Source organism: Balaenoptera physalus (assembly GCF_965194825.1).
Source record: "Balaenoptera physalus genome assembly, chromosome: 15".
In the NCBI taxonomy this organism is placed as follows: Eukaryota; Metazoa; Chordata; class Mammalia; order Artiodactyla; family Balaenopteridae; genus Balaenoptera; species Balaenoptera physalus.
Window position 1 is genome coordinate 79,756,574 of NC_138894.1, and position 25,611 is coordinate 79,782,184.

Below are 25,611 nucleotides of genomic sequence, written 5' to 3' on the forward strand. Positions count from 1 at the left end.
CCAGAAACTGGGGGTACAGATGGACGTGGTAAGTTTGGGGACTGGATAGGATATTGTGAAGCTTAGGAAATTAATACCTGATTGTGTCAAACTTTTCCTATCAAATATTTATGTATGTATTGAATTTATACCTTTTTATTATAAAACATAACAGATATGGAAAATTGCTTAAAACAAATGTGTAGCTTATCATAAACTGTTATAAGATGTAACCACCACCCAAGTAAAGAAAATAACACTTTGTCAGCCAAGCCAGAAGCTTTCCATGTGCTCCATTCCAATTAAAACCCTCTTTTTCTCCCCAAATGTAACCACTATTCTAACATTTATGATATGTTTTTGCCTTTCTTATAGTTTTATCACCTGTGTGTATTTCTAGACATTTAAGTTTTTCCTGCCTTTTTTTTCCCCTTTCGTCTTTAAAATATCTTAATCTACATTTAAGTTTTTCCTGCCTTTTTTTTCCTTTTGTCTTTAAAATATCTTAATCTACAGATTCCTCCTCCTTCTCTTTTTTCCTTGTCATTAGTTTGTTGAAGAAACCAGTTTTGACCTGTTGAATTTCCCAGAGTCTGGATTTTGCTGATTGAATCCCTTTGGTGAAGCTAACATGTTTGTTTGTCCTCTGTATTTCCCATAAATTGGTGCTTGGATCTAGAGCTGTGCTGTCCGATATGGTAGCCGCCAGCCACATGTGGCTATTGGGCGCTTGAAATGTGGCTAGTCCAAACTGAGATATGCTATAAGTGTAAAATGCACACCTATTTTAAAGACTAATTTCAAAAATAATATGAAAATATCATTGTTTTTATATTGATTGTGTATTTTAATGATAGTACCTTGGATATATTAAATGTATTAAAACATACTTTCTATCTAGTTCTTTTTTCTCTTGTGATGTGGTTATTTGAAAACACACGTGTGGGACTTTCCTGGTGGTCCAGTGGTTGGGACTCCGCGCTTCCACTGCAGGAGGTGTGGGTTCAATCCCCGGCTGGGGAACTAGGATCCTGCATACCACATGGCGCAGCCAAAACAAACAAACAAAACATGTGGCTTGCACTGTGTTTCTATTGGATAGCACTAATCTAGAGGCCTAATCAGATTCTGGTATTATTTTATTATTTTGTGCGAGACTACTTTATAAGTGATAATGAGTGTGTTCTTCTGCTTGGAGGCACATAGTACCTGGTTGTCGTTCTTTTTGTGACGTTAGCAGTAATCGATACTCAACGCCTAGATACCTTAATTCATTAGAGTTTGCAAATGGTGAGTTCTAATGAAATCACTCCTTACTAATTTATTATTGCCTTGTCTATTATCCGTTATTCAGTAGTGCAAATCATATAGGAAAGGTAGGATTATTGTTTGATTCTTTTTTAAAATTTTTTATTTATTTGGTTTCACCAGGTCTTAGTTGTGGCAGGCGGGGTCCTTAGTTGCAGCTCGCTGGCTCCTTAGTTGTGGCAGGTGGGCTCCTTAGTTGTGGCATGTGATCTAGCTGCGGCGTGCATGTGGGATCTAGTTCCCTGACCAGGGATTGAACCCGGGCCCTCTGCATTGGGAGCACGGATTCTTATCCACTGTACCACCAGGGAAGTCCCAAGTTTGATTCTTTACCTTTATTAACCAGTTTTAAAGATGAATGATGGGGGCTTCCCTGATGGTGCAGGGGTTAAGAATCCGCCTGCCAATGCACGGGACACAGGTTTGATCTCTGGTCCGGGAAGATCCCACATGCCGCGGAGCAACTAAGCCTGTGTACCAGAACTACTGAGCTTGCACTCTAGAGCCTATGAGCCAAAACTACTGAAGCCCACACGCCTAGAGCCTGTGCTCTGCAACAAGAGAAGCCACGACAATTAGAAGCCCGTGCACCACAATGAAGAGTAGCCCCCACTCACTGCAACTAGAGAAAGCCCGCGCACAGCAACGAAGACCCAACACAGCCAAACATGAAAACAAATAAATTAATTGATTTAAAAAAAATGAATGATGTCCCCATCCACAGGTGAAGAATTTGTTTTCTTGGTATCATTATGAATTCATAGATTTAAGCCTATTTAATATATTTCAATGCACTGCCATTATTATGCTTATTCCTGCTAAAATGGTCCAATCTCTGGCCTGTGGGAACCTTTTCAAGTTGGTTCCTGAGTCCTCTGGACACAACCCTATTATATTAGTCTTCGTTAGCTTTTGATCTCTGTTGTGTCTGTAGCACTATCTCCTCTTTTGTTCCTGATATTGGCAATTCATGTCTTTTCTCTCTTGCTCTCTTTTTTTTTCCCTTGCTCAGTCAGTCTGTTTTTATTCATCTTTTCAAAAAACTAGTTTTAGGTTTCATGGATTTTTCCTATTTTTTCCATTTTCTCTTTCATTTTTCTGATTTCTGCCCTTAAGTTTATTTCCTTCCTTCTTCTTCTTTTGTGTTTAGTTTCTTAAACTGAAAGTTTAGATTATTGGTTTGAGACTTCTTTTCTTTTCTAATGTAATCACTTAATGTTAAAAATTTATAAGCACTTCTTTAGCTGCATCCCACACATTTCTGAAATGTTGTATTTTCCTTTTCATTCATTTCAAAATATTTTCTATTTTACCTTGAAATTTCCTCTTGACTCTTGGATTATTTAAATGTGTATTGTTTAGTTTGCAAATATTTGGAATTTCCCAGATTTTGTGTTAATGACTTCTCATTTAATTCTGGTGCAGTCAACATAGTCAGTATGATTTTAATTCTTTTAAATTTATTCTGGTTTGCTTAAAATTTGATCTGCCTTCATTAGTGTTTTATGTCGACCTGAAAAAAAATGTGTATTCTGTCGTCGTTGGATGGAGGGTTCTATAAATTTTAGTTAGATAACATTGGTTGCTCATGGTGTTTAGATCTTCTGTATCCTTGTTGATTTTCTGTCTACTTGTATTAATTACTAAGAGAGGAGTGTTGAACTCCCCAGCCATAACTGTAGATTTGTCTATTTCTCCTTTCAGTTCTGTCAGTTTTTGCTTCTTATAGCTTGACCCTCTATTGTTAGTTGTATACACATTTAAAATTGTTATGTCTTCGTGGTGAATTGAACTGCTTATCATTATGTAATATTCCTCTTTATCCCTTGTAATTATCCTTGTTCAGAGTCTTCTTTGTCTGTTATTAATATGGCTACTTCAATTTTTTTTAAATTAGTGTTTTTATGGTACGTCTTTTCCCATCATTTTACTTTCCTTTGCCCTGGCCTGTCATCTTTCCATATATGTAACTTCCTTCTCCAACAAGAAAGATAGCTCCTTTATCCTGAATATATGTATTTATTTTCTAAATTCTTAATTACATAAAAGGTAGTTAGATAAGTTAGCCCATACTACCAAAAAAAACCCTCAAACTACTAAGTAGAGTTCAAATTCTGTTTATAGTGCTTTTTGTCTTTAGCCTGAGGGCATATAGTCTAAATACTGTGTTCAAAAGTTACTTCAGTTAATCTCCTCTATGCCCATCTACTCTGGTTGTGTTATTCTTTGAAATATAGTTAGGTTCTTTTGGTTTTTTTTGTGTGTTCAGTTTTAATGTCCCTCTTATTCTTGTTGTTTATGTGTTTTAGTATGTAAAACATTAACATATTTACAAAAGTCATGACTGTGCAAAATAGTTAGATCCAGAGAAGTATCACTGCTCCTATCCCTTTCACTATGGAAGGTAAACAACCTCATTAGTTTCTCTTTATCTGCCTGCTGTTTCTTTTGCTAAAATAAAGTTGCATGTATAGTTTCTTATTTTCCCCCTTTATTCTTACAAAGAAGGGAGTTGTTATAGATATTCCTTTGCACATTGCTTTTTTAAAAGAAACAATAGACTTTTGTGTGTGTGCAGTTTTAGGTTTAGAGAAAAATTGAGTGTAAAGTACAGAGTTCCCTTATATCCCCTTACCTACCACCCCCATTTTCCCATTATTAACATCTTGCATTACTGTGGTACATTTGTTACAATTTATGAGCAAATATAGATACATTATTATTAACTAAAGCCCATAGTTTACATTAGGGCTCACTCTTTGTATTGTACTTTCTATGAGTTTTGACAGATGTATAACGACATGTATCCATCACTGCAGTATCATTAAGACTAACTTCACTGCCCTAAAAGTCTCTTGTGCTCCACCTGTTCATTCCCTGCTCTCTGCCCAGACAACCACTGGTATTTGGAGTGATATGCTTTGAAGATGGAGGAAGGAGCCCTGAGCCAAGGAATGCAGGCAGCCTCTAGAAGCCGAAAAAGGGAAGGAAAAAAGATTTTTTTCTAGAGCTCCAGGAAGGAACACAGATCTGTTGACACCTTAATTTTGGCTCATAAGACCCATTTAGACTTCTGACCTCCAGAACCATAAAATAATAGATTTGTGTTGTCCTAAGCCACTAACCTGTAGAAATTTTTTATAGCAGCAATAGGAAACTAATACAGCTTCCTATGTGCACCATGCAGGGGCCGGACTTTCAGGACGTGAGGGTGGTCTCTGCTGTAGTTTGGATCTCACAGCCTTTGCTCCATTGATCCTGGTCAGTCCTATGCATGTGCAACTCAGGATCTCAGACAGTAATTTAAAGGGCCTCATTCTCCATTCCCTACTCTTTGTGATCTTCTCCCTCACTGTCAGGTTCCCCAAAGCCCCCTTTTCTGCGTATCTGGATAGAAAGAGAAAAAATATCACCATCACTGCTGCCATGAGGAGGCTGATTCATTACTGAGGCTCACCTGGGTTTGGGTCTGGAGGATGTAGAGAGACCATTTTTCTTCTGAGATTCTGGTTTCCCTAGTGTAAGCTGGGGGATATAGGTGATAAAAGGCAAACCAGGGAACTCACTACTATGTGGGTCATTGTTTGAGTTTTGAATTTCCCACTGAGTTCACATGCTTTGTTTATTTTTCAGAGCCCTTAGCAATTAATTATATTGTTTTATGTGGACTTTTAGTTGTAAACAGTGGGAGAGATACAGTGGAGTATGCTTACTCAGTCTTAACCAGAACCAGGAATGTCTTCATTTCTTTGTTACTTTAAAAAAATTTCCTGGGCTTCCCTGGTGGCGCAGTGGTTGAGAATCTGCCTGCCAATTCAGGGGAGACGGGTTCGATCCCTGGTCCGGGAAGATCCCACATGCCACGGAGCAACTAAGCCCGTGAGCCACAACTACTGAGCTTGCGCACTAGAGCCCGCGAGCTACAACTACTGAAGCCCGCGCGCCTAGAGCCCGTGCTCCGCTACAAGAGAAGCCACTGCAATGAGAAGCCTGCGCACCGCAACGAAGAGTAGCCTCTGCTCGCCACAACTAGAGAAAAGCCCGCGTGCAACAATGAAGACCCAACGCACCAAAAATAAATAAATTTATTTAAAAAAAAAATTTCCTGCCTTTTCTTCCGTTCTGTTTGTCTTAAGGCATTATCTATTTTTTTTTTAAATTGACTCTTATGTTCTTTCTACTTTAGTGTACATTTCTAACATGATTTTTTTTCTTTCTGAGTTATTTCACATCCTTTGTAAGTTTTTCTAATTTTGGTTTACATTGTTCTTTCATTCTTCTATTTTTTTTTTTGTCCTTTTGCTTGTTTTGAAATAGTAGGTTATAGTTTTCCTGTATTTTGTAGGCACATTTCTCTGGAGGGCCTTTATTGCCTGTAGGGGTAGCTTTCTCCTTTTAAAGTTTTTTCTTGTAATATATTTATGTGGGATTTTCCCTCAATCCACACAAAAGTTCCTCATTTTTTATATGAAATTACTTTCCTTGAACTTTTACAAGGAAGCCTGAATTTTATGGCTCTAGAGCTCTCTCTTCCGTTATTTCTGTGAAATCTGCTTACTTTGTTCCCCTCCCCTATTTTATCTGGATTTCTCTTTTGTCCCTGTGCTGTTCAGTTTAGATTCTATCCCTAGTAGTTTTGTCTTAGTTTGGGGTTTGGGCCTGAAACGGGGCTTTGGCTGATTCGTTTTGAGAATTTTCACAAGGCTAGTAGTTCCCACAGAACACTTACCCTCACCTGAGAACTAGAGGGTGCAAACTACTCTCAATGTCAGGTGCTCTCGTCAGTGCCCCCCTCACTCCCCGCCTGAGTACCTGTGCAGGTTCTTACTTTCCTAAGATGCCAGTGCCTCTCCTCTGCTTTCGTGCTCACACATGTACCACAGTCTCGTAGGTGTCAGCGGTTTGACCCCACTCACTTGGGATTTGGAGCTCTGGAGATTCCTTGTTACTTAGTTTTGTTTTAGATGCTATCCACGAGTCTTTGAATGTTTTACCCTGGTTTCTCTGTTTGTTTGTTTATTTATTTATTTTTGGCTGCGTTGGGTCTTTGCAGCTGCGCGCGGGCTTTCTCTAGTTGCTGCGAGCAGGGGCTACTCTTCGTTGCAGTGCGCGGGCTTCTCATTGCGGTGGCTTCTCTTGTTGTGGAGCACAGGCTCTAGGCGCACAGGCTTCAGTAGTTGTGGCACGTGGGCTCAGTAGCTGTGGTGCATGGGCTCAGTAGTTGTGGTGCATGGGCTCTAAAGCACAGGCTCAGTAGTTGCGGCACACGGGCTTAGTTGCTCCACGGCATGTGGGATCTTCCCGGATCAGGGATCGAACCCGTGTCCCCTCCATTGGCAGGCGGATTCTCAACCACTGCGCCACCAGGGAAGCCCCGGTTTCTCTGTTTTTAATGGTCAATTCAGGAAGATTTTAAAAACTGTATTGTCACTTGCCATCATCCTCCGCATTAGTTATTTCGATGTAAAGTTGTGCTCTTCTGATAAGAGTGAAGGGTTCTAAGTAAGAAATATAAGGGGGAGAAGTGAAGGTTTAGAAGTCACTGATGGAAAGAGGGAAGGGAGTTCTCCAGGAACAGATGAGAATAAGGTGAGGGCACAGGTGAGTGTGGGCGCCATGTATTAGCAGTGGTGCCAGCCTATGTGAATGTGGGTTTTCCCCCCTTGTAGGTGTCACCCCGAATGAAGTCTCAGAGGAGGCTGATGATTGGATTAGGACTATAATTAGGCTTGTTGGTCCAACTGAAGGACCAGAACGTTAGGGGGATGAGGTAACTTTGGGAAAGGAATTTCGTTCCTGGCTAAGCATGGAAATGAAACCAAAGTGAGGTTACTAAATTGGGAGACAATGGAAAGGATCTAAGGACTGAATGTCTGAAATGAAACTAAAGAGCAAATACAGTGGGAGGAGTCATGAATGTATTGGATGGAGACTTTCGTCAGAGCACAGAGTTTAAGATTTCTTAGGTAGAACAGGTTTTTTTTAAAAAAGGTCTAGTGTCAGGTGCAGTTTAATATGTTTGATCCCTAGTAAGTTAGTAAATGCTCTCAAATTTCCAGTTTCTCAACAAATGGTAAATCAGTAAGCATTATTCCAAAATCCTATGTTGTCACAGTACCTGAAGAGCCATCAGTAAAACCACAGGTTTAAGAAACTTTGGTGCTGTTAATTAAAAAAACACATGAATAGCCTGAGTCATATGTCTATGGCTATCTATGTAGAGTACAGAGCTTTTCTAATGTCTCATTATGGCAAAAAAGCAAAATTAATTTTGATATGAGATAGCATTATTTCTAAACATTGTGTAGAGTTACTTTGCTTATATCTTAAATTTCCTTGGGAAAGTGTTGGAAATAATTACAAATTTCTATTTTAGCATTTTAATAAGTGCAAAGTATTTTAACAAGCCTTTGCAAACAGAATGTCCTTTTAAAAAGAAATGTGACAATCCACAAGTAACATTATACTTAAAATGTTACTGAAAAAGTTATTTGTGGTGGGAAGTCTCAAATTACTTCACATATTTAAAGGAAACATCAGTAAGCTGTCAGTTGTGTAGTTTACCATGGTTTAATAAAGAAATTTCATTAATAAGATTGTTTTAAATGGAGTTTGTAGCAAAGAAAGGAGTAATTGCCTATCACACTGTAAAAAATCAGTTTCACATCTTTGGAATGTTTTTTTTACACTTAATTTCCACATTGTTTGAACTGAACATATATCCACAGAAACAAAAAAGCAAAAGATCATCAAAGAGCTCTTTGTTTCTGAGACATGCTCAAGATTTTATAGCTGGAATTGGATGAAACTTTGTCTCACTATTAACACAAATGTTAATCTAAACAGATATTAGAAAATTTTTATGTTTTAATATATTTTAATGAGAATATTGGAATTAATGTGAAAGTTTTGAATTTTAAATATTGATGGGACAAATGATGGATGTCTTTGTTCTCTGCTGCAGCTGACTTGTTGAGAAGATTGTCATGTTGTTCAAGATTAATAAAATACAAAATGCCCAAGAGTCTTTTCCAGAAATTGTCAGGTCACACTTTTGCAACTATCATTAGATGTGTGGGTTGGGTATTTTAGTTGTGTAGAATGGTTATTATTGTGTGATTATTTCCATTTTTTCAGTGTTTTTACATTGCAGTGTAAGAGATGCTAAAGTCTTTTTGGAACTTAGAAAATTGCGGTGAAACATATTTTGCTGTATTCAGGAAAAGTATTTTGTTCATATCAAAGAATACTGATCTCATGTCTTCTGCTACCATATAAAAATGTATCAATTTTTCTTAAGAAATATTTTGACAGTTTTAAACTAGAATTTGCTTCAGAATATTTCACAATATTACCTTTACTTTCTGATGTGCTTCTTTCGAAGATGAAAGAATGTATTGACCCCAGAATCCCATGTAACTATTTGAGCTTGTGTCATAATTTAGTAAAGAAAAAAAGTTTTCTAGATTTGGGAGGTGGGGGGCAATTTGTGGCCAAATAAGCTTGGAAAACCCTATCTTGTGTATCCACTTTAGTAAAATTGTAATGACTGTTACTGTGTTCTTTTTTTTTTTTTTTTTATATTGGAGTATGGCTGATTAACAATGTTGTGATAGTTTCAGGTGCACAGCAAAGTGACTCGGCCATACATACACACGTATCTATTCTCCCCCAGTGTTACTGTGTTCTTGACACAGAAGTTCTGTCATAAAGAAACCTGTTTAACTTTGTTAAACCCAGCATTTCCCAAATTTATTTAATCTCAAACCCTTGTACACGATTGTTTATAGCTGCATTATTAATGGTTAAAATGAGGAAGGAACCCAAATGCCGATCAGTTGGTGAATGGTTAAACAAAATGTATCCATTTTAATATATATATATATGTATGTGTGTATATATATATATATATATATATATATATCCCTTCAATGGAATATTATTTGGCCATAAAAAAGGAATGTAGTACTAGTACCTACTACAACATGGGTGAATCTTGAGAACACGATGGTAAGTGAAAGAAGCCAGAAATAAAAGAACACATATTGTGTGATTCAATTTATATGAAACGTCCATAATAGGCAAATCCATAGAAACAGAAAGTAGATTTGTGGTTGCCATGTGCTGGGGGTGGGGGAAATAGAGAGTGATTGCTAATGGATACAGGTTTCTCTTTTTTTGGAACAGAGAAAAGTTTATTGCAGGGCCATGCAAGGAGACGGGTGGCTTGTGCCACTAAAACCCTGAACTCCCAGGTTTCTTTCTGAGATGATAAAAATGTTCTGCAATTAAATAGTGGTGATGGTTGCTCAACTCTGTGAATATTCTAAAAACCACTGAATTATATACTTTAAAAGGGTGCATTTTATCATATGTGAATTATATGTTAATAAAGCTGTTATTTAAATAAAACCTATAAAAAGAAGATATAATAGCAACAACTAAGGAGAAATAAGGGCTTAAAATAGGGCAGTAGTAATAGAGAGGTACCAGAGAATGTAGGGAGTGAACTGAAGAGCTTCAAGGACTGATTTTTACCACCAGGGATGCAAAGTCGACAGGGCTGATGGATCCGGTGGTGCCTAGGTTTGCGCTAGCAGTGACTAACTTCTCCAAGAATGACGGAAATCTATACACACGGTAAATAAAAACCCTTTAACAAAAACTATTGTTTCTTTAGTCATCTGTAGATAACAGGGATGGCTAAAGCAGTGCACAAAATTGTGGCCTTGCCTTTATATTTTTCATAACTCAAAACATTTTCATGCTGCCAATAGAATCTGGCTGTCACTACTCATCAGGGTGAGGTGCCCTGTGGGGGAAGGTAAGAGGACATGACCCCTGCCTGCAGAGAATGTAGTCTTATTGACCTAATTTGATCCACTCAAAGGCTGTACTCACCTTTCATGAGGAAAGACACCCAGGTGACTTGCCAAGTGTTACATAGAGGGCAGCAGAGCACATGGATTATAAATTTGGGAAGATAAAGACAGATTTTTGGATTGTCTAATTTTTGCCATCATGTGGAAAAGGCAGACTTCCTGGAGTTGGGTCCTCATTCTAGTCAGCTCTTTGACCTTCTACCTCCTTGGGTGGCAAGGTCATGGTATGCCCTTTGGGACTGAGGATGGTGCAGCCAGTGTTAATGCTGTTCTCCCCTTTCCTTTACTCTCCCTGACCAGGTTTGGGGTCAGCAAGAAGGTAAGGAACTCCTTAAGACTTCACAGCAGAGTGAAGGCTCACAGGAGGAGTTTCAAATGAGGCAGAAATGATATCTTAGTCAGAGGCCTCTTTCTTTCCCCCAAAGCCAAGTTTCCTGTGTAAAGCCAAGCCTTCAATGGAGGAAGCCAGTGTGTTATTGAGACTCTAACCAGGTATTTCAAAAATTGCTTCTAAAGAGGACTGTATCTAACACAGAGCTGAATGTCTCTTATAGTCACAGAATTCTCTGTTTTCTTAATACAGGTGTCTGAGGTAGCTTGGGGAGGAGGAAGGAGCCTTAGTCTTGGAGCCATAAGAGCTACACAGTTCCAGGCAGCCTTGAAGAGACCGTATGATGTAGCGCAGCCTCTCTGGAGGCCCACTGAGCAGGGTTTTGGATACTGATGTGCTTTAGACGGACTCTGCTTCACATCTGGAACCTGTGGTCTCACCTGTGCAGCAGGGATAACCATCCTCTGCAGGACTGTGACGAGCATCAAATGCGATAGTGCATGGAGAACACCTGGGGCACAACTATTACTGCACAAATCACTTAACTTTCTTGATATTGTTTCCTCTTAAAGAGTGAAGATGATGCCCTATGCCTTTTAGGGTAGCTGAGAGGATAAAATGGGATAATGTATGCAATTATGTTATATATTATTGAGGTTTAATTAGAAAAGAACTTCACAAGGATCTTGGTAACTTATTGCAGAGTTTTGCACTAATACATGTATCCTTTTGCTGAACTAGAATTTTTTCTTCTTTATTATTGTCTTTTTCATCTTTCTTGACCTTCCAAGAACACAGAGAAGTGGTGGTGTTCATTTGTTTCATGCAAATCTTCACGCACTGAAAGATATAATCCATTCACCCCTAGCCTTTAGGTTTTAAAAAAAAGTCTTGATTATTACTGGAAATCTATTTTCTAATTCAAAATTCTTTGTTACATTATTCTGAACGCTTTTAACTTCTCCATTGATTATGGTGTCCAAGATAGGAATTGATCTTTGAGAATTTCTCAGACTAAAATATAGGAGAAAGATTACTTTCTGTCCTTCATTCCCCATTAAAAAATATATATATATATCTATATCTTTATTATAAAAGTAATGTCATCACTTTATATACATTTTGGAGAAGAGAGAAAGAAAATTGCCCACAATTCCATCAGTTCAATTAATAGTAGTTTTATGACTGTACATCTGGTTATTTTAATATACATATTTTACAAATCTTTGTGTGTGTATATATATAGCTTATATATCATTATATACATATCTTACATAACCACAATCATATACAAATATGAATCTTCCTTTTTATCCCCCTCTTCTAATGTTTTCTATATTGCTGCATGTCTTTAGTACCTGTCTGGTAGCATTATGAGGATTCAGTGCTTTAAGTGCTTAGCATGGTGTCTGGTAATAGTTAGTGTCAAGTGGGAGCTAGTTGTTATATGACTTTTTCCATAGTTTGCATTACTTCCTGATGGACGCCCAGAAGTGGATTTACTGGGTCAGGTACTCTTTAGGCTCTTGATACATGGCACCTGCCACATTGCTTTCTGAGACCCATTTCAGTTTACAGAGCCCTTGGTGCTACACAGGAGTTTCACTGCTCTTCATCAGCGCCCCTCACCCCTCCCTTTATTTTTAGGTTTGGGAAGCTCATTTAGTTAGGTAAAGATGTTACCTAATTATTTAACTTTCATTATTTAATAATTATCAATGTTGAACTTTTTGTTGTATGTTTCCTCTTTGAAGGGTCTGTTCATGACCTATTTAACAGTTGGAATCCCTTAACAGTTTCTAATTGAATTACATGGCCTCTTTAATGAAGATATTAATCTTTTGTCATATGGACTGCAAATATTTTTCCTGTTTTCTTCTTATTTTAGCATTGAGTTTTTGTTTTTTTTAAGTTCTCTCTCACACACACACACACACAGTGTGATCCATCTCCTGTTTGTGGCTGTCACAGTGAATTTCCTCACCATCCATGCCAGGTCTGATGGTAGTGCCTTGAGTCCAACACGAGAGACTCTCCCCATGGTTACATGGGTGCCTAATAACAGCAAACACACATGCCTTCTATGGTAAGTACACAGACTCTTCATAGACCCAGAGAACATATTTCCTTTGATTTAGGCAAACAGAGTAGAGAAAGAAGGAGGTAACAAAACTATTGCTTGGTTTTTTTGTTGTTTTTTTTTTTCGTAATGAATTTATTTATTTATTTATTTTTGGCTGCGTTGGGTCTTCGTTGCTGCATGCGGGCTTTTCTCTAGTTGCATCGAGCAGGGGCTACTCTTCGTTGCAGTGCACGGGCCTCTCATTGTGGTGGCTTCTCTTTGTTGTGGAACACGGGCTCTAGGTGCGCGGGCTTCAGTAGTTGTGGCACGTGGGCTCAGTAGTTGTGGCTCACGGGCTCTAGAGCGCAGGCTCAGTAGTTGTGGCACACGGGCTTAGTTGCTCCGCGGCATGTGGGATCTTCCTGGACCAGGGCTTGAACCCATGTCCCCTGCATTGGCAGGTGGATTCTTAACCACTGTGCCACCAGGAAGTCCAATTGCTTGGTTTTTATAATTTTAGCTTATAATTTAGCTTATAATTTTAGCTCTTCGTTATTGGAATCTTCTAGACATTCTCCATCCTTTCCTCTAAGACTGGTGTTGTGAAGGTACCAGTGCAGATATTTTTGGCAAGTGTGTGGTCCACTCATCATAAGGCCTCAGCCGAGTTCTCTGAGAACTCCTAGTCCCACCCACCCCAACCTACCTTCTTCCGATTTTTTTCTTGCAAGGAGGTACTAGGTCTTGGTGAGATTTGGGGATTAAGGGTGTGGGGCTCTTCCCTTGGGTAAAATGCTGGTAAATCTACCTTCTCCTACTAATCCGTTAAATCTAAAGTCTTTCCATGGAAGAGAGGGAGCAATCCCATCTGGTGTTCTACGCTTTTGCCCTGGGCTTTGCGTGGGTATCCTTAGGAGAGCAAAGCCGATCTATACAACACGTTAGAGAACAGCCTCAGGCGGGACTGAAGAAGGCAGGGAAGCCCCCCGATTGGATTTTAGAATGGCAGTCACAACTTGTTCTTCCTGAAGGAAGGGTGTTGCGTCTCTTCTCAGGCTGATGGCGTGGAGTTGCCATGTGGATTTGTCACAGTTCTGCAGGACAGCCTCTGGCACAGGAAGCAGACCAGGGGGAAGCTAACTTTTTGAAGTTTTCAGTTGCACAAGTGTAATAAGAGCACTTAAACTGAAGGGAGATCCTCAGAGTCGATGCCAGAGTGTTTGCAAGTCCCTTTCAGCTTTGACCTTTAATTGCCCTTTATTCTTGCCTTTCAGCCCTGTACACTCATTCCCTCGCTGAGGAGTCCTATCCTTTATGATCACCAAGATGTGCATTCAAGTCTGTAACAGAGCCCAGACAGCTGATGGGAGAGGTGGCACAGGCCTGCACTGGGGTTTCTCATCTCGGTGGCAAGGACAGTGGCACACAGAGGCATTACATTGGCTTCCGAGTCTAGATCTATAAATATATTTATTATAACAAGAACTTAACAATAAACATATACTATGTACAACACCGTTACAGAGAACCCTGTTTTATGTCATTCACAGAAATAGCCAGTTTTGCTCCAGTGTGATAACTGAGGAGAGAACAGGATTTCAGTGTCGTCTGTGTTGAGTCTCGCTGACCACTAGCACCTCCTTTGGAGGTAGACGCCCACCAACGCTGACATGGCCCTGCCCCAGGCAGTTAGACACTTGTGCTCCAGTCCTTGGGTTCACACTTGCACCCTGTTTGACATAAATACTTTAAATGACATACAACGTATGTAGTTTTGTGCTTATTACTTTTTAAAAGAATAAATAATAATATTAAAAACTGCATAACGAAGCTCGGTATCTTGTCCAAGTGGGAGCCACACTTGTAGTGCTAGAAGTTGATGCCCGACATTGGGACTTTGTGTCATTAAATACTGAAAGATGGAGAGCGTGTCCTGTCCTTTTCTCCTTATAAGTGGTTTTTATGATGAAATGACGGCAAGTCGACTTACCAGGTATAAAAATGGTAAATGTGTATTTGGTACCAACTTCAGCGAAACAGCACAGCAGTGGCGGCTGCCTCCTTCGTGCCCTGGAACGGAAACTGGTCACCACGTGAGGTTTGAGGGTCTGAGGACTAGAGGGAAGGCCTTCCTCTGTGAGCCACGGGGTGGCCTCCCTTCTGGCCCCCCTGCTGGGGTTAAGCTGCTACTAGAAGAGCGATTCTCCTCTTGCCCCTCAGGCCTTGGCTGTCACGGCTCGTCTGAGAAGGCTGTCCCCATCCTGAGAGCTCTTTGTGGCAGGTGCCTTAATATATAGCTATAAATATCAAAAATAGTCTCCTGTGCTTTGTAGACATGTATTCTCCCTCCTTCCCTTCCAACCTGGCCTGGGTCCTCAGCTTTACCTCATGGAGGGAGCTGAACTGGTATCACGAGCCAGAACTGGTTTCCTTCAGGAGCAGAGTTGTCTCTCTATGACAATGCTTCCACGAGGCACGGCTTTTACGGGGCTGTCTGGGAGTTACTTTTTTCTAAAAATAAAACGGGGGCATTCACCCCCCACCCAGGAGAGATCCTCTATTCTGAACATAGAAAAATTAGAGCAAATGCCCCACTCTGGCACTACCTACAAAGAGCTTTGGGAATTCCCGCGTTATCCCTCTCGTGGCCGCCTCCTTCTCTCGGTACTTAAAAATAGCCTTTTGTTTATCAAGAAAATGCCTTGGAAATCTAAATAATTCATATGGGATAAGAGAAAGCTAGCACAATCACCTTGTCCTTCTCCAGCAAAAGCATGGTAGGAAACCCTGTGAAGGGACAGACGGTTCTCCCTAGCTGTCCGCACGGCTGCCGCCGCTCCAGTCACATCTGGCTCCGCAAAGAGCCTGGACTTATCTTCGACCCAGTGGGGACCAGCGGCCGCCTAGGCCTCAGGCCCCATACATAGTATTGTCCCTTGTTTTCCCTCGGCCACTGAAAGCGTAGATTGGTTAAAAACAAAAGTAGGAATCAAAGTGATAAGGACACTTTGATCTTATTCCAAGAGAGCCTGACGCCTAATATTGTCATAGGATAACTGATCTATGGTTGGCTGGGGATCAAGCTTGCCCTGCAGGAAGGAAAAAACGGCTTCTCTCTCCCAGTTGAAAAATATGTGAAACTACTGCACCGGGCAGAGTGAGCGCCTCCGTTCAGAGCAAGTGCCTCTGCAGGAGCCCCGAGGCCCAGCTCGCTCGCTCAGTCGCGGTTCCTGCTGCCCGGAGGCTACTCCCTCATTTTCCCCAAAGGCGAGGATGATTTCCTACATTCAATGTAGACGGTATTCAAAATGTGTAGCATAGTGAGTTCCTTGATTGTGTTGGTCGGCTTCTTATTGGTGTTGCTGAAAGTTGATCTTTGTGAGTAGCATTTGCCTCACCAGACGTGTCTGTCCACAGTCTCGGCGTGGGCTTTCCGCTGATGTCAGCCGCTTTGAATATATTTCTTTATCACGACGCAGCCGTGTCTGAACACGGGGCAGGGCATGTGGGGGAGGAGGGCCCACGTGTTGGTTGCAGGCTCATAGGCTTCCATGTTGCCCAGGGCAGGCCCCTCACTGCTAACAATGCCTCCAGTTGCATAAATCTTGCCATCGAGTACCACAGCACTGTCAGAGAAAGCGAGGAGAGACTTAGACACTGGATTTCCACCTGGGACCTGGAGATAGATTCCCGGCACCCTGTCCTGTCGCAGGCCGCCTCTGCCCTTTTGCAAACGTCATGTGGGGTCTTGCTGCTCTTCTTTGCCCTCTGACCTCAGCGGGGGTAAGAAAAACACCTTTCCTCCAGGACCAATCAGGACGCCATGCTATACTACCCTCCAAGCTGTGGCCGACACTGATGCATACTGGGTGTCCCAGGACCTGCCCGGCTGACTCAGGTCGGCTGGGAGATGAGCAGCCTCTGTGTACAGGTGCTCGGCTCAGTTCACTGGGTCTCTATGGATCATTTTTTTGGTGTTGCTGGGACAGAGCCTTCCTACCACTCAAATCCAGTTGGGAACATGACGCGCCGGAATGATAGCAGACAGGATAATAAGGAGCTAAGTTGTAACTGAGCATCAGCCACTCGACTGGGAATTTCACCCTTGCCCAGGTGCTCGGAGTCAGAACTTCCTGCTGTGATTCCTTCACACGTGTGACCTGAAACTGCCGCCTGCCCGTGGCTGCAAGGGCCCGGTGTGCTCTCTGCAGCGTCACGACGGTGGCCCGGGCACCTTCCCTGTGCCACACTCACGGGCTTGGTCAAGCTGTCTCGGGCAGCTCTCTGCTCCTCTGCGCTTACTATCTCACTGCATCCCAGCTACCCCTTCACACGGATGCCAAATCTATGCTTCCAGCCCCGAGTTCTCTCTCACTTCTGCTAATGGCCATTTCTTCTTGGCTGTCCCCTGAAATTGAACAGAAACCCTTCCAAAGTCTCCACCCATTTCTGAAAATCTGAGCCTGGACAGAACATGTGTATCTAGACGTCCTCCCAGACACTGAAGCCCCCAGCTGTCTCTCTCGCAGCTCCATGCCGTCTGGGCCCCTCACACTTCTCCCCTTGCGGCATATCCTTTCCCTGCTTCTCGTGCAAGACCCAGCTTAAATCTCCCCTCAGGCATCGTCTCTCCGTGCCCACACTGCGGCTGTCTTGATCACGGGGCAGTATTGTCAGAGCTGCCCTGCACACGGCCACCATGCAGGATATGTGACATGAAAGCAGGGCTCGAGAACTGTAGCATCTTCATACTAATAGGAACTTAGCACTCATCTAGTCCAAGGGCGTGTTTCATAGGTAGAACTTCCCCAGAGAGGGGAAGTTATTTGCCCAAGGTCACGTAAGAGGTCAGTGGTAGACTGTGGCTTTCCTAGCTGTGCCACACAAACAGGAGGCACTCAATAAATGCTTCCTGCTCTTGCCACACCGAGGATTCAGGGATCACCTCTGCACAGGTACAAGATGTCTTCAGGAAGGCTCTGTTATGGAAATACTGCAAATGGGGTCTCTGCGGTTCCCAGTTTTTCCCTAGTTCCTCTTAGTCCAGGAAAGGGTGGGGCTAGAAGAGCAGGGTGTGTGTCTCACTGCCCAGGGTGGTTAATTTTTTTGGGCCAGAGCGCCCAGGGAAGCAGGCCACACTCCGACCTCTACCTCTCTCTTCCTGGGGGGCTGGTCTGGGTGTGTTTCTGCCCAGTCAGTGCGGGACTCCGGGGCAGCTGTGCCTTGTGCCCCACTGCGTCCAGCTCCAAAGAGCCATCAGGATCATGCGTGCCATCAGGGCACTCCCCCAAAAGCCACCTGTCCCATGTAGGGTATCACACAGCTCTGGCCTGTTGCTGCCTCTCGTATGTGACTGGGTAGGCGGTCCTGGGGGGAAGCTGACCTCATAGCACCACCCTCACCTCTCACTGAAAGAAGGTGTGGCCTTAAGGACCTGGGGCCGGTGTCTGTAGGAAGCCCTTCCTGTGCAGCTTGGAGGCGGGGTCAGCTGGAGCTACAGGGTCAGGCTTTTGGGGCGCTTCACACTCTGCACGAACACCCACACCCGCGGCTGGGGGAGGCTGGTGCTGCTCTGGGCCCAGGCACCGCCTTGGTCATCGGATGGTGGTCAGTCATCATGCACCAACCCCTCCCGCTGTCCCTTCCCCCGCCCTCCTCCTCCCCGGCGCAGCCTCCTCACCTGCAGAACTGGCGAGAGTGATTCATGTTGGGACCCGCCTTAATGTTCCCTTTGTCAGGGTCATAGATGGTGGTGGCTCTGGCATAAGCCCCACCCAGGATGAAAACAAAGCCATTGAGGGTGACGGCGGGAGCGTACTTGTTGTCTGCAAGGAGAGCGGAGCAGGCAGGCAGGTCAGGGCCCTCTGCTGGGCCCCCTCCCCTCCTCCATCCCAGCAGGCCCTGCAGGGGACGGGAGCTGCAAAGACCTCCAACATCACTGGTTGGCCCGAGAACAAGGCTGGGGCCAGGAGCCACCTGGCACAGACCAGCTTGCCCTTTGTCCAGGTAGTGGGAGCTTCAGCTGCACCTGAGCTGGGGCCTCCCCTCCCCTCCCACCCCCCTGGATTGGGTCTGCAGAACGCTTGGGCTCAGCCCGCCCTGTGGGTTTGGGAATATTGACACCGACTAGAGCGATGAGGTGGGGCCGCTGCCCTGATCCTGGGCCGAGGAGACAGCTGGTTCTCACCAATCATCGGGGACTCGATGAAGCTCCATGTGTTGGTCTGTGGAACGTAAGACTGGAGCACGCCTGCAGCTCGGCCCGCCTCGTTCACGCCCCCGAACACGTAGATCTTGCCTCCACACACTGTGGCTGCTGCCGAGTGCACTGCCTTGGGCAGAGGGGCCACCGCCTCCCATTGGTTGGTGATGGTGTCGTACCTGTTGAGAGAGGAGAAGAAGAGCCAGAATCAGAGATGGGCCTCATGCAGGGCAGGGGCCCCAAGCAAGGCAGCAGACACGGGGGAGCCCCACCACCCACTTCCTGCCCTCGGTGTAGCCCGATACCACACAGTGGAGGGCATTTGGGATGAATCACTCAAGGCCACCCAGGATCTAGCCCAAACCAGCCCTCTCAGCCTCCCTCCTGAACCTCAGGGGGGCGCTTGTCTGTCTGTGGAAACCTCTATCAGCTCCCCAGCTTCCGGGCCTCTTCAGCCCTCTCTGTCCAGCTCAGTCCTACTCTTTCATTCAGCAGCCCGGCACTGGGCATCTCCTACATACCCAGCCCATGGGCTGGAAACTGCGGAAGTAGTGGCCTGGACCAAGGAAGGAGGTGGGAACAGAAGGAGAGGTAAACTGATAAGGTTTAGCATGAACTGATGTCTCATTTCAGGGAGTCGCTGAGGATGCCTCAGGGTCTCTGGCTTGGGAAACTGGCACTACTCATGGGACAGGGAATCGAGGTGGGAGAGTTTTGGGGAGGAGGATGATTTTGGTTTTATTCATGGGAAGTTTAAAGTATCTGTGGGTAACAAATTGGGGATGTGCAGGGGCAGTTGTTATTTAGGTCTGGATTAAATATTCAGCTTTGGGATCATGGGCACATAGATGGAAACTGAAGACGAGGTAGTTCACAGGGAGCGTGTGGGGTGAGGACGAGTTGAGGATACTGAGGAGATGCCGGCCTGTATGAGGGGAGCTGAGAGGAGTCCAAGAGGAGTGGTGATGTGACAGGAGGCAAAGCTGCAGCACGGAGGATGTGACAGGAGGTCGGGAAGTCCCCAACAGGTCACTGGTGGTCATGTCAAGGGCACCATATGTGGAACAGGAGGTGCAGGGCTATTTGTGTATGGAGGAGGGAGTGGGAAGCCAGGCAGTGGAGCTGGCTGGTGGAGACGTCTCTTGGATGAAACTTCGCTGGGGAGATGGACAGAGAAGGTGGGACTTAGAAAGGACTATGGAGCTAAGAGGGGTTTTGCTGATAAATGTTTAACAACCAGCTCTCCAGGGAAGAAAGTCCTGGTGTGTAGCATTTGCTGATTTCTGTAGTGTAAATCCTCTCATCATGACTGATTTCAAGCTACCAATGGGACATCATTGAACGTGGGGTTGGGAAGAGATGCCCAGTAGTGCCCCAGGAAACAGAATCTCCCCCACGTACAGATGCAGTGGACACATACAACCTCCAGAACATAGGCAGTAGTAAAATGTAGTAAAAAAATTAAGACAGTGATGAGTTTTGAGTATGGATTACCTTTGTTTTTAAATAATTTAATTCTAAGTTTATATGACTTAATTTTTAGTAATCTCTGTAGCTAACAACTGACTTGCAGAGTTCCTGAAGATTTAACAGTGGGCTCTAATGAACCAGTATGAACCAGCTCCAGCACAGCATGGGTTTTATTTTAATTCGGAGGGGGGGGAGTTTTAATTGTGTTTACATGCTGATAGGAAGGAGCCCAAGTGGATAAGGAACGATGAACTATATATGAAAGAGAGGGGAGAGCTGATGATGGGAGGCTCCTGGTAGCTGGATGCAAATTGGATCCAGAGTAGACAGGGAAGTGGTGGCCATTTAGGCATGAGAGAGGAAGGCAAGGATGGCATGAGCATAAGGACATATGCAGGAGTGATGGCAGGAAAAAGAGAGAGTTCTTGATTGATGGCTGCATTTTCTCTGTGAAGCAGGAGTCAAGTATTGGAGGAGTCTGTGGGGTAAGAGCCTTGAGGAGAGAGGTGAAGATGGGAGACGCACGCTCTTGAGAGTGGGAGAAACGGCTGACAAGGGAAACACAAAAAATTCCCTGCACCATGAGGATCCAGTAGAGGTTGGAGGACTTCAATACACAGTGGGGCCAATCTACAAGACCATGTGATTTTCTCCACCAGCAATCAGCCCCCAGAGGGCAGGTGTGGTGATAGTAAAGGGTCGGATTGAACAGGCTTGACCAGATCTCTAGGATCTGTGGTGCAGGACAAAGTGGCAGAGTCAGAGGATGGAGAAGTGATGGAACATGAGTTCCAGGCAGGGCAGGGAAAACGTGAGAACAGACAAAGCTGATGGCAAGAGTAGACTTGGCATTAAGCAAATGGGCCACTGAACCGGGATCTTTGAGGTCTTTCTTAGTGGGGCAGCTGTGTCTCTCAGTTGTTCCCTGAGGGCCACCCTCACAAGCATTCACTCTGGATCTTCCCTCTACGGCTCACCACGCTGTTCACTGCTCTTTCGTGGGTTCTGGACCCAAGGCGGGGCCTCCGCCATGGGCTTGCTGCACCATCACACTTGGGATTCTCCCAGCACACCTTTCCCGGGAAGCACAGAGGGCCCACTTTTCCTCGTGAGCCTCCTTGGGGCATGAGCCATTGCATGGTCACAGCTCGGTGACCCAGGAAGATGGTATCTCCTAGCTGGTGCCCCTGGCTGTGAGACGTCCAGCTCTGTGCTTGCACAGACTCAGGATTTGAGAAGAAGCTCAAGTACCTGAAAGGGGAGCAGGGGCTGATTCAATTAAGCCCCAAATGAATGATACGTGGCTAATAGGCAATGGAATAAGTGCCTTTTTGGACAGTGTCAGAAGTTCAGATATCTGTTTTTTAAGCCGATGTGGCAGAGATCCAAAGAGCTCCTGCAGAAGGAGCTGGGAGACAGTGGAAGATTATGTGGCTGTTAGTCTTCAGGCTTTCGGTATAATGGCACATTCTGCCAAACGTGAATTTCTTGTTATTCCAGGTGGCTGATTGCCAAGCCACAAGCCCTCCCATCAGCTCAATCTGTCAGCTTCCTGCTTGAGAAGGATATGCTAATGACATGCAAATGACCCCGCGGAGTGCGGCGCTCTGCTATCATTTATCCAGTAACCACAGCTACTGCAATATATTGCTATAAAGTATTAGACCCAGTTATTTATATAATGATATAATACAGGTTTGTCTATTACACTGTTGTTTTAAACTATAATTATATAATCTTGCTCTAGTCCTGCAATACAGTAAGGTAATTATAATGCACCATACATCTCATTCATTATCAATATAAGAGCAATTTGTACCATTAGTGCTTCCTGGGGAACAAAGTGTCCTCGTGTCTGTCCCCATTTCCCCGACCTTCCTGTCACCCTGAATTCTCATCATTGCCACTGTGTGGCACAGAAATTGACTTGACCAAAGGGGGTCTAGCTATGCTCCTTGGGAAGCAGTGGGCGCCCCTTCCATGTACCCTCCACCCAAGAGTCTTCAGGTCTGTGTCCTGTCCATACAAGGACGGCTGACAGATCCCAGTGGACTAGGGAAGGCCTCAGGGCACCGTGTCCTGGACTGCTCCTCCATCTCCTGGGCTTCCCAGGGTGGTCTTACTCATTCTGTGCCCCAGCTGATGTTTTGCAGCGGAACAAAGGCCTAGCCAGCTGCCAGGGCAGGCTGGTACAGGCTGCTCCTGGGCATTGGCGAACTGCTCCTGGGCCCAACAGGAGTGGAGTTTGTTCCCCTTCTTTGTGCATTTGATCCTTGAACAAATCCCTGTATTTATCAACAAGTTTGCAAAATGAGTAATCAGCATCTTAGGAGATTGAAAATAGCTGACAAGAGCAAGACAGGATGACAGATCTCGCTCAGTTTACTCCTACATAGAAAATGTCTCATTTTCCTGTGTTTATAGTGGATCACAAACGAGTGGAACCTGGTGCTTCTGGAAAGCTTGGGGAGTGATGGGTGTGCAGTGGGTCCCACTGAAGGCTGTCGGCATCAGGGCTGAACCAGGTTCAACGGCAGTATTAATATCTTCATAATCACACGGGGATTCCCCATTATCTTCAGATCAATATGACAATTAAATGTTGTTACTGAGCCATCTCTGAGCTCCACTTGGGGGAGTTAAAAGCCCACAGTGAAAATCCAGAGCCTGTCTCACTCTGAAACCATCTTTGCCGTAACATTTATCAAGTGTCCAATTAGCCTTTGAGGGAAAAATACAAACTGAGGGGTTTGTGTGGCTCTACCGGCGAGAAGCTGTCACACGGGAAGATGTGATTTTCCATGGCAGCTGATGACGGGGGCTGGTGGGTGGGCCAGGGTGCGGGAAGAATGTGGGAAAAGGGCTCCGGTGACCTGACCCGTGACCCCCTGGGTTGGAACTTGGGGCCAGTTCAGCCTAACTTGTCACTCTCTGGGGCACTAGATTCTCCAAAAGCAGGACTGCCCTGCAGTTTCCCCCATCCTGCTGCTGACTCACAAAGCTGCCTGAGCTCTTTCTACAGTTTCTCTCCAAGGTGTCTGTTCTCTGCATGATCCATTTCCCCGTCTCAAAGGAAAAGACTGTTTCCACCCAGAGAAGCGCCTGCCTCCAGCCTATTCCCCTCCTGCCTACACATGATCCCTCCACTAGGTGCGGCCAGCTTTAAAGGGCCGAGGTGAGGAAGCCAGCCTGGAGCTTCCAGCAGAGGGCAGGCTTTATACACATGACTTACATTCTAGAATTCTAGAGAATTCTAGAGGGTTGGCCAGGCCTGTGTGCAGTGACCCTTCCCTGTGTTACATGCAGATTTCCTGGGATGTGTGGGAGGGAGGGAGGAAGGGAGCTCCCTCGTGTGTCACCTCCACTTGGCAGGAACATGAAGGCACAGCCACTGGCGTGGCGCACATTTGGACCATTGGTTCTAGCTTAGCCCTACATCCCAGCCAGTCACTGGGCTGCTGCTTCCGGTCCCAGTAAGTTCCCTAACTGCCTGGTCAGGGCGACCAAGCCCATCCTGTGTTTTTCCACCATTGGCTCTCATGCCTCCAGCTTGTCTGGACCCCTGAATGGGACAAGAGTGTCCCGTCTCGGTGGCTGGGCAGTTGTTACCCTTCCTGCTTCTACTCCACCATCCCCGGTCCTCTCCCTTTGCTGTGTGTGAAGAGCCTGGGACTATGGCCTTTAAGTGTCCAGCCTCAGGACTTCCCTGGTGGCACAGTGGTTAAGAATCTGCCTGCCAATGCAGGGGACAACGGGTTCGATCCCTGGCCCGAGAAGATCCCACATGCTGCAGAGCAACTAAGCCCATGCACCACAACTACTGAGCCTGCGCTCTAGAGCCCACGAGCCACAACTACTGAGCCCATGAGCCACAACTACTGAAGCCCCCGTGCCTAGAGCTTGTGCTCTGCAACAAAAGAAGCCACCGCAATGAGAAGCCCGGGCACCGAAACAAAGAGTAGCCCACGCTTGCCTCAACTAGAGAAAGCCTGCGCACAGCAACAAAGACCCAACACAGCCATAAATAAATAAATAAAAGTCCAGTCTCCAGTGGGTCTTAATTGGGTGGGGTTTGGGGAGGAGGAGTGATGTGCTTTTAGCTCTCGGGGAATGTGAGAGGACGCCCCTGTCGTGACTGTGGCCTCCTTACCTCTCCACGTGGTCCACGTTGCCTGCCACGCCAAGTCCCCCGAGGGTGTAAATCTTCCCATCATAGACAAGGCTATTGTGCCGACAGCGGGGGACCGTCATCCTGGAGACGAGGTTCCAGTTATCGAGCAGGGACATGTAGCACCAGACATCGGCCAGCGTCACCCCTGATTCCATCCCACCTGTGGGCAGTATGGGAGGTCCAGAGAGTGGGCAGGGAGTGAGGAAGGGCCCCAGGCTGTGCAGGCGCAGCCCCGGGGGCAGGAGGAGAAGGCTTCCCCTGCAAAGTAGACACCTGTGGCCTTGGCCTTCCTTAACCCTGGTGTGGGGAGAGGCCCCCTGGGGAAGTCTGTGCCCGGTCCCCAGCCCAGCCCTGAGGGGCCTCACCTGAAAGGTAGATGTTGTCCCCGGCACTCACTACACTGAAGAACTCGCGGTCATAGAAAGGCAGTGAGGCCAGGGGGTACCACTTGTTGTTCTGCGGGTTCCAGCAGGTGACGGCCACCAGCGAGCGCTGGGTCATCCCCACCATCTGACGGCCCCCAACCAAAACGATGACCTCGGCCACACCTGCAGGGACACGGATGGGCACCCTTGGGATAGCCTGACACTGTGTCAGCATCTGTGCCTGGCGCCTCCTTGGGGGACCACGCAGAGCTGGGCTGACGGCATGGCGCCTGCCTTCGGGGGTTCGGGGCATATCCCGCCGTACCTGCTGAGAGGCGGGGCCGCGTTCGGGGCGTCTGCATCTCCTGGCGGGCGTGTGGCAGCATGTGGTAGCGTTTGGCCTCGTTGACCAGGTCCCGACACGCTTCCGATGACTTGATCAGCTCCTCGTTGTCAACCACGTTGAGCAGGTAGCTGGGGTGGATGAAGGGGAGGCGGACCACGGCCAGGAGCTCCGCCGAGTACTGCGGGGTCAAGGAGACATGGGATCTTCTTAGATTATAAGGTGGCGCCGCCTCTTGTGGGTCGTGTTGAGAAGGAAGAAGGGAGAGGTGTGGGACTGGGCAAAACGGGTAATACGAGTGTGCGTTTGGCTCGGGAGTGTCGACACTGCTCACCCCAGCCTAGGCAGAGCTGATGGGCCCTCCCAGCAACAGGAGGCGAGGAGGGAAGGAAGGCGGAGGTCTGACCCTGGGGTGGACCATCCTTCGGTCTCTTGAGCACCTTCTCCCTGCCTCCACCCGGGTGGTGGGCCTCTGCTTCACACCAGGCTGCGGCGGAC

At 45.6% G+C, this 25,611-nt stretch overlaps 2 protein-coding genes across 6 annotated transcripts in view; one reads left to right on the plus strand and one right to left on the minus strand.

Moving 5' to 3' along the window:
- Window positions 1-4,411, plus strand: part of ATAD2B (ATPase family AAA domain containing 2B) — a 168,324-nt gene extending 163,913 nt beyond the window's left edge. Inside the window, exon 29 of the mRNA XM_082427415.1 lies at window positions 4,180-4,411. The gene's annotated coding sequence lies outside the window, so the exon portion shown is untranslated. The remainder of the gene's footprint in view (window positions 1-4,179) is intronic.
- Window positions 4,412-14,013: 9,602 nt separating this feature from the next.
- The window catches only part of KLHL29 (kelch like family member 29), a 311,682-nt gene continuing 300,084 nt past the window's right edge, over window positions 14,014-25,611 (minus strand). For all 5 annotated transcript variants that reach the window (XM_082427458.1, XM_082427457.1, XM_082427456.1 and 2 more), the window contains 6 exons: window positions 25,096-25,294; window positions 24,771-24,953; window positions 24,385-24,565; window positions 18,750-18,943; window positions 18,243-18,387; window positions 14,014-16,188 (listed from right to left, as the gene is read on the minus strand). In XM_082427458.1, the coding sequence (XP_082283584.1) occupies window positions 16,005-16,188; window positions 18,243-18,387; window positions 18,750-18,943; window positions 24,385-24,565; window positions 24,771-24,953; window positions 25,096-25,294 (1,086 nt within the window). In that variant the 3' untranslated portion in view covers window positions 14,014-16,004. The remainder of the gene's footprint in view (window positions 16,189-18,242; window positions 18,388-18,749; window positions 18,944-24,384; window positions 24,566-24,770; window positions 24,954-25,095; window positions 25,295-25,611) is intronic.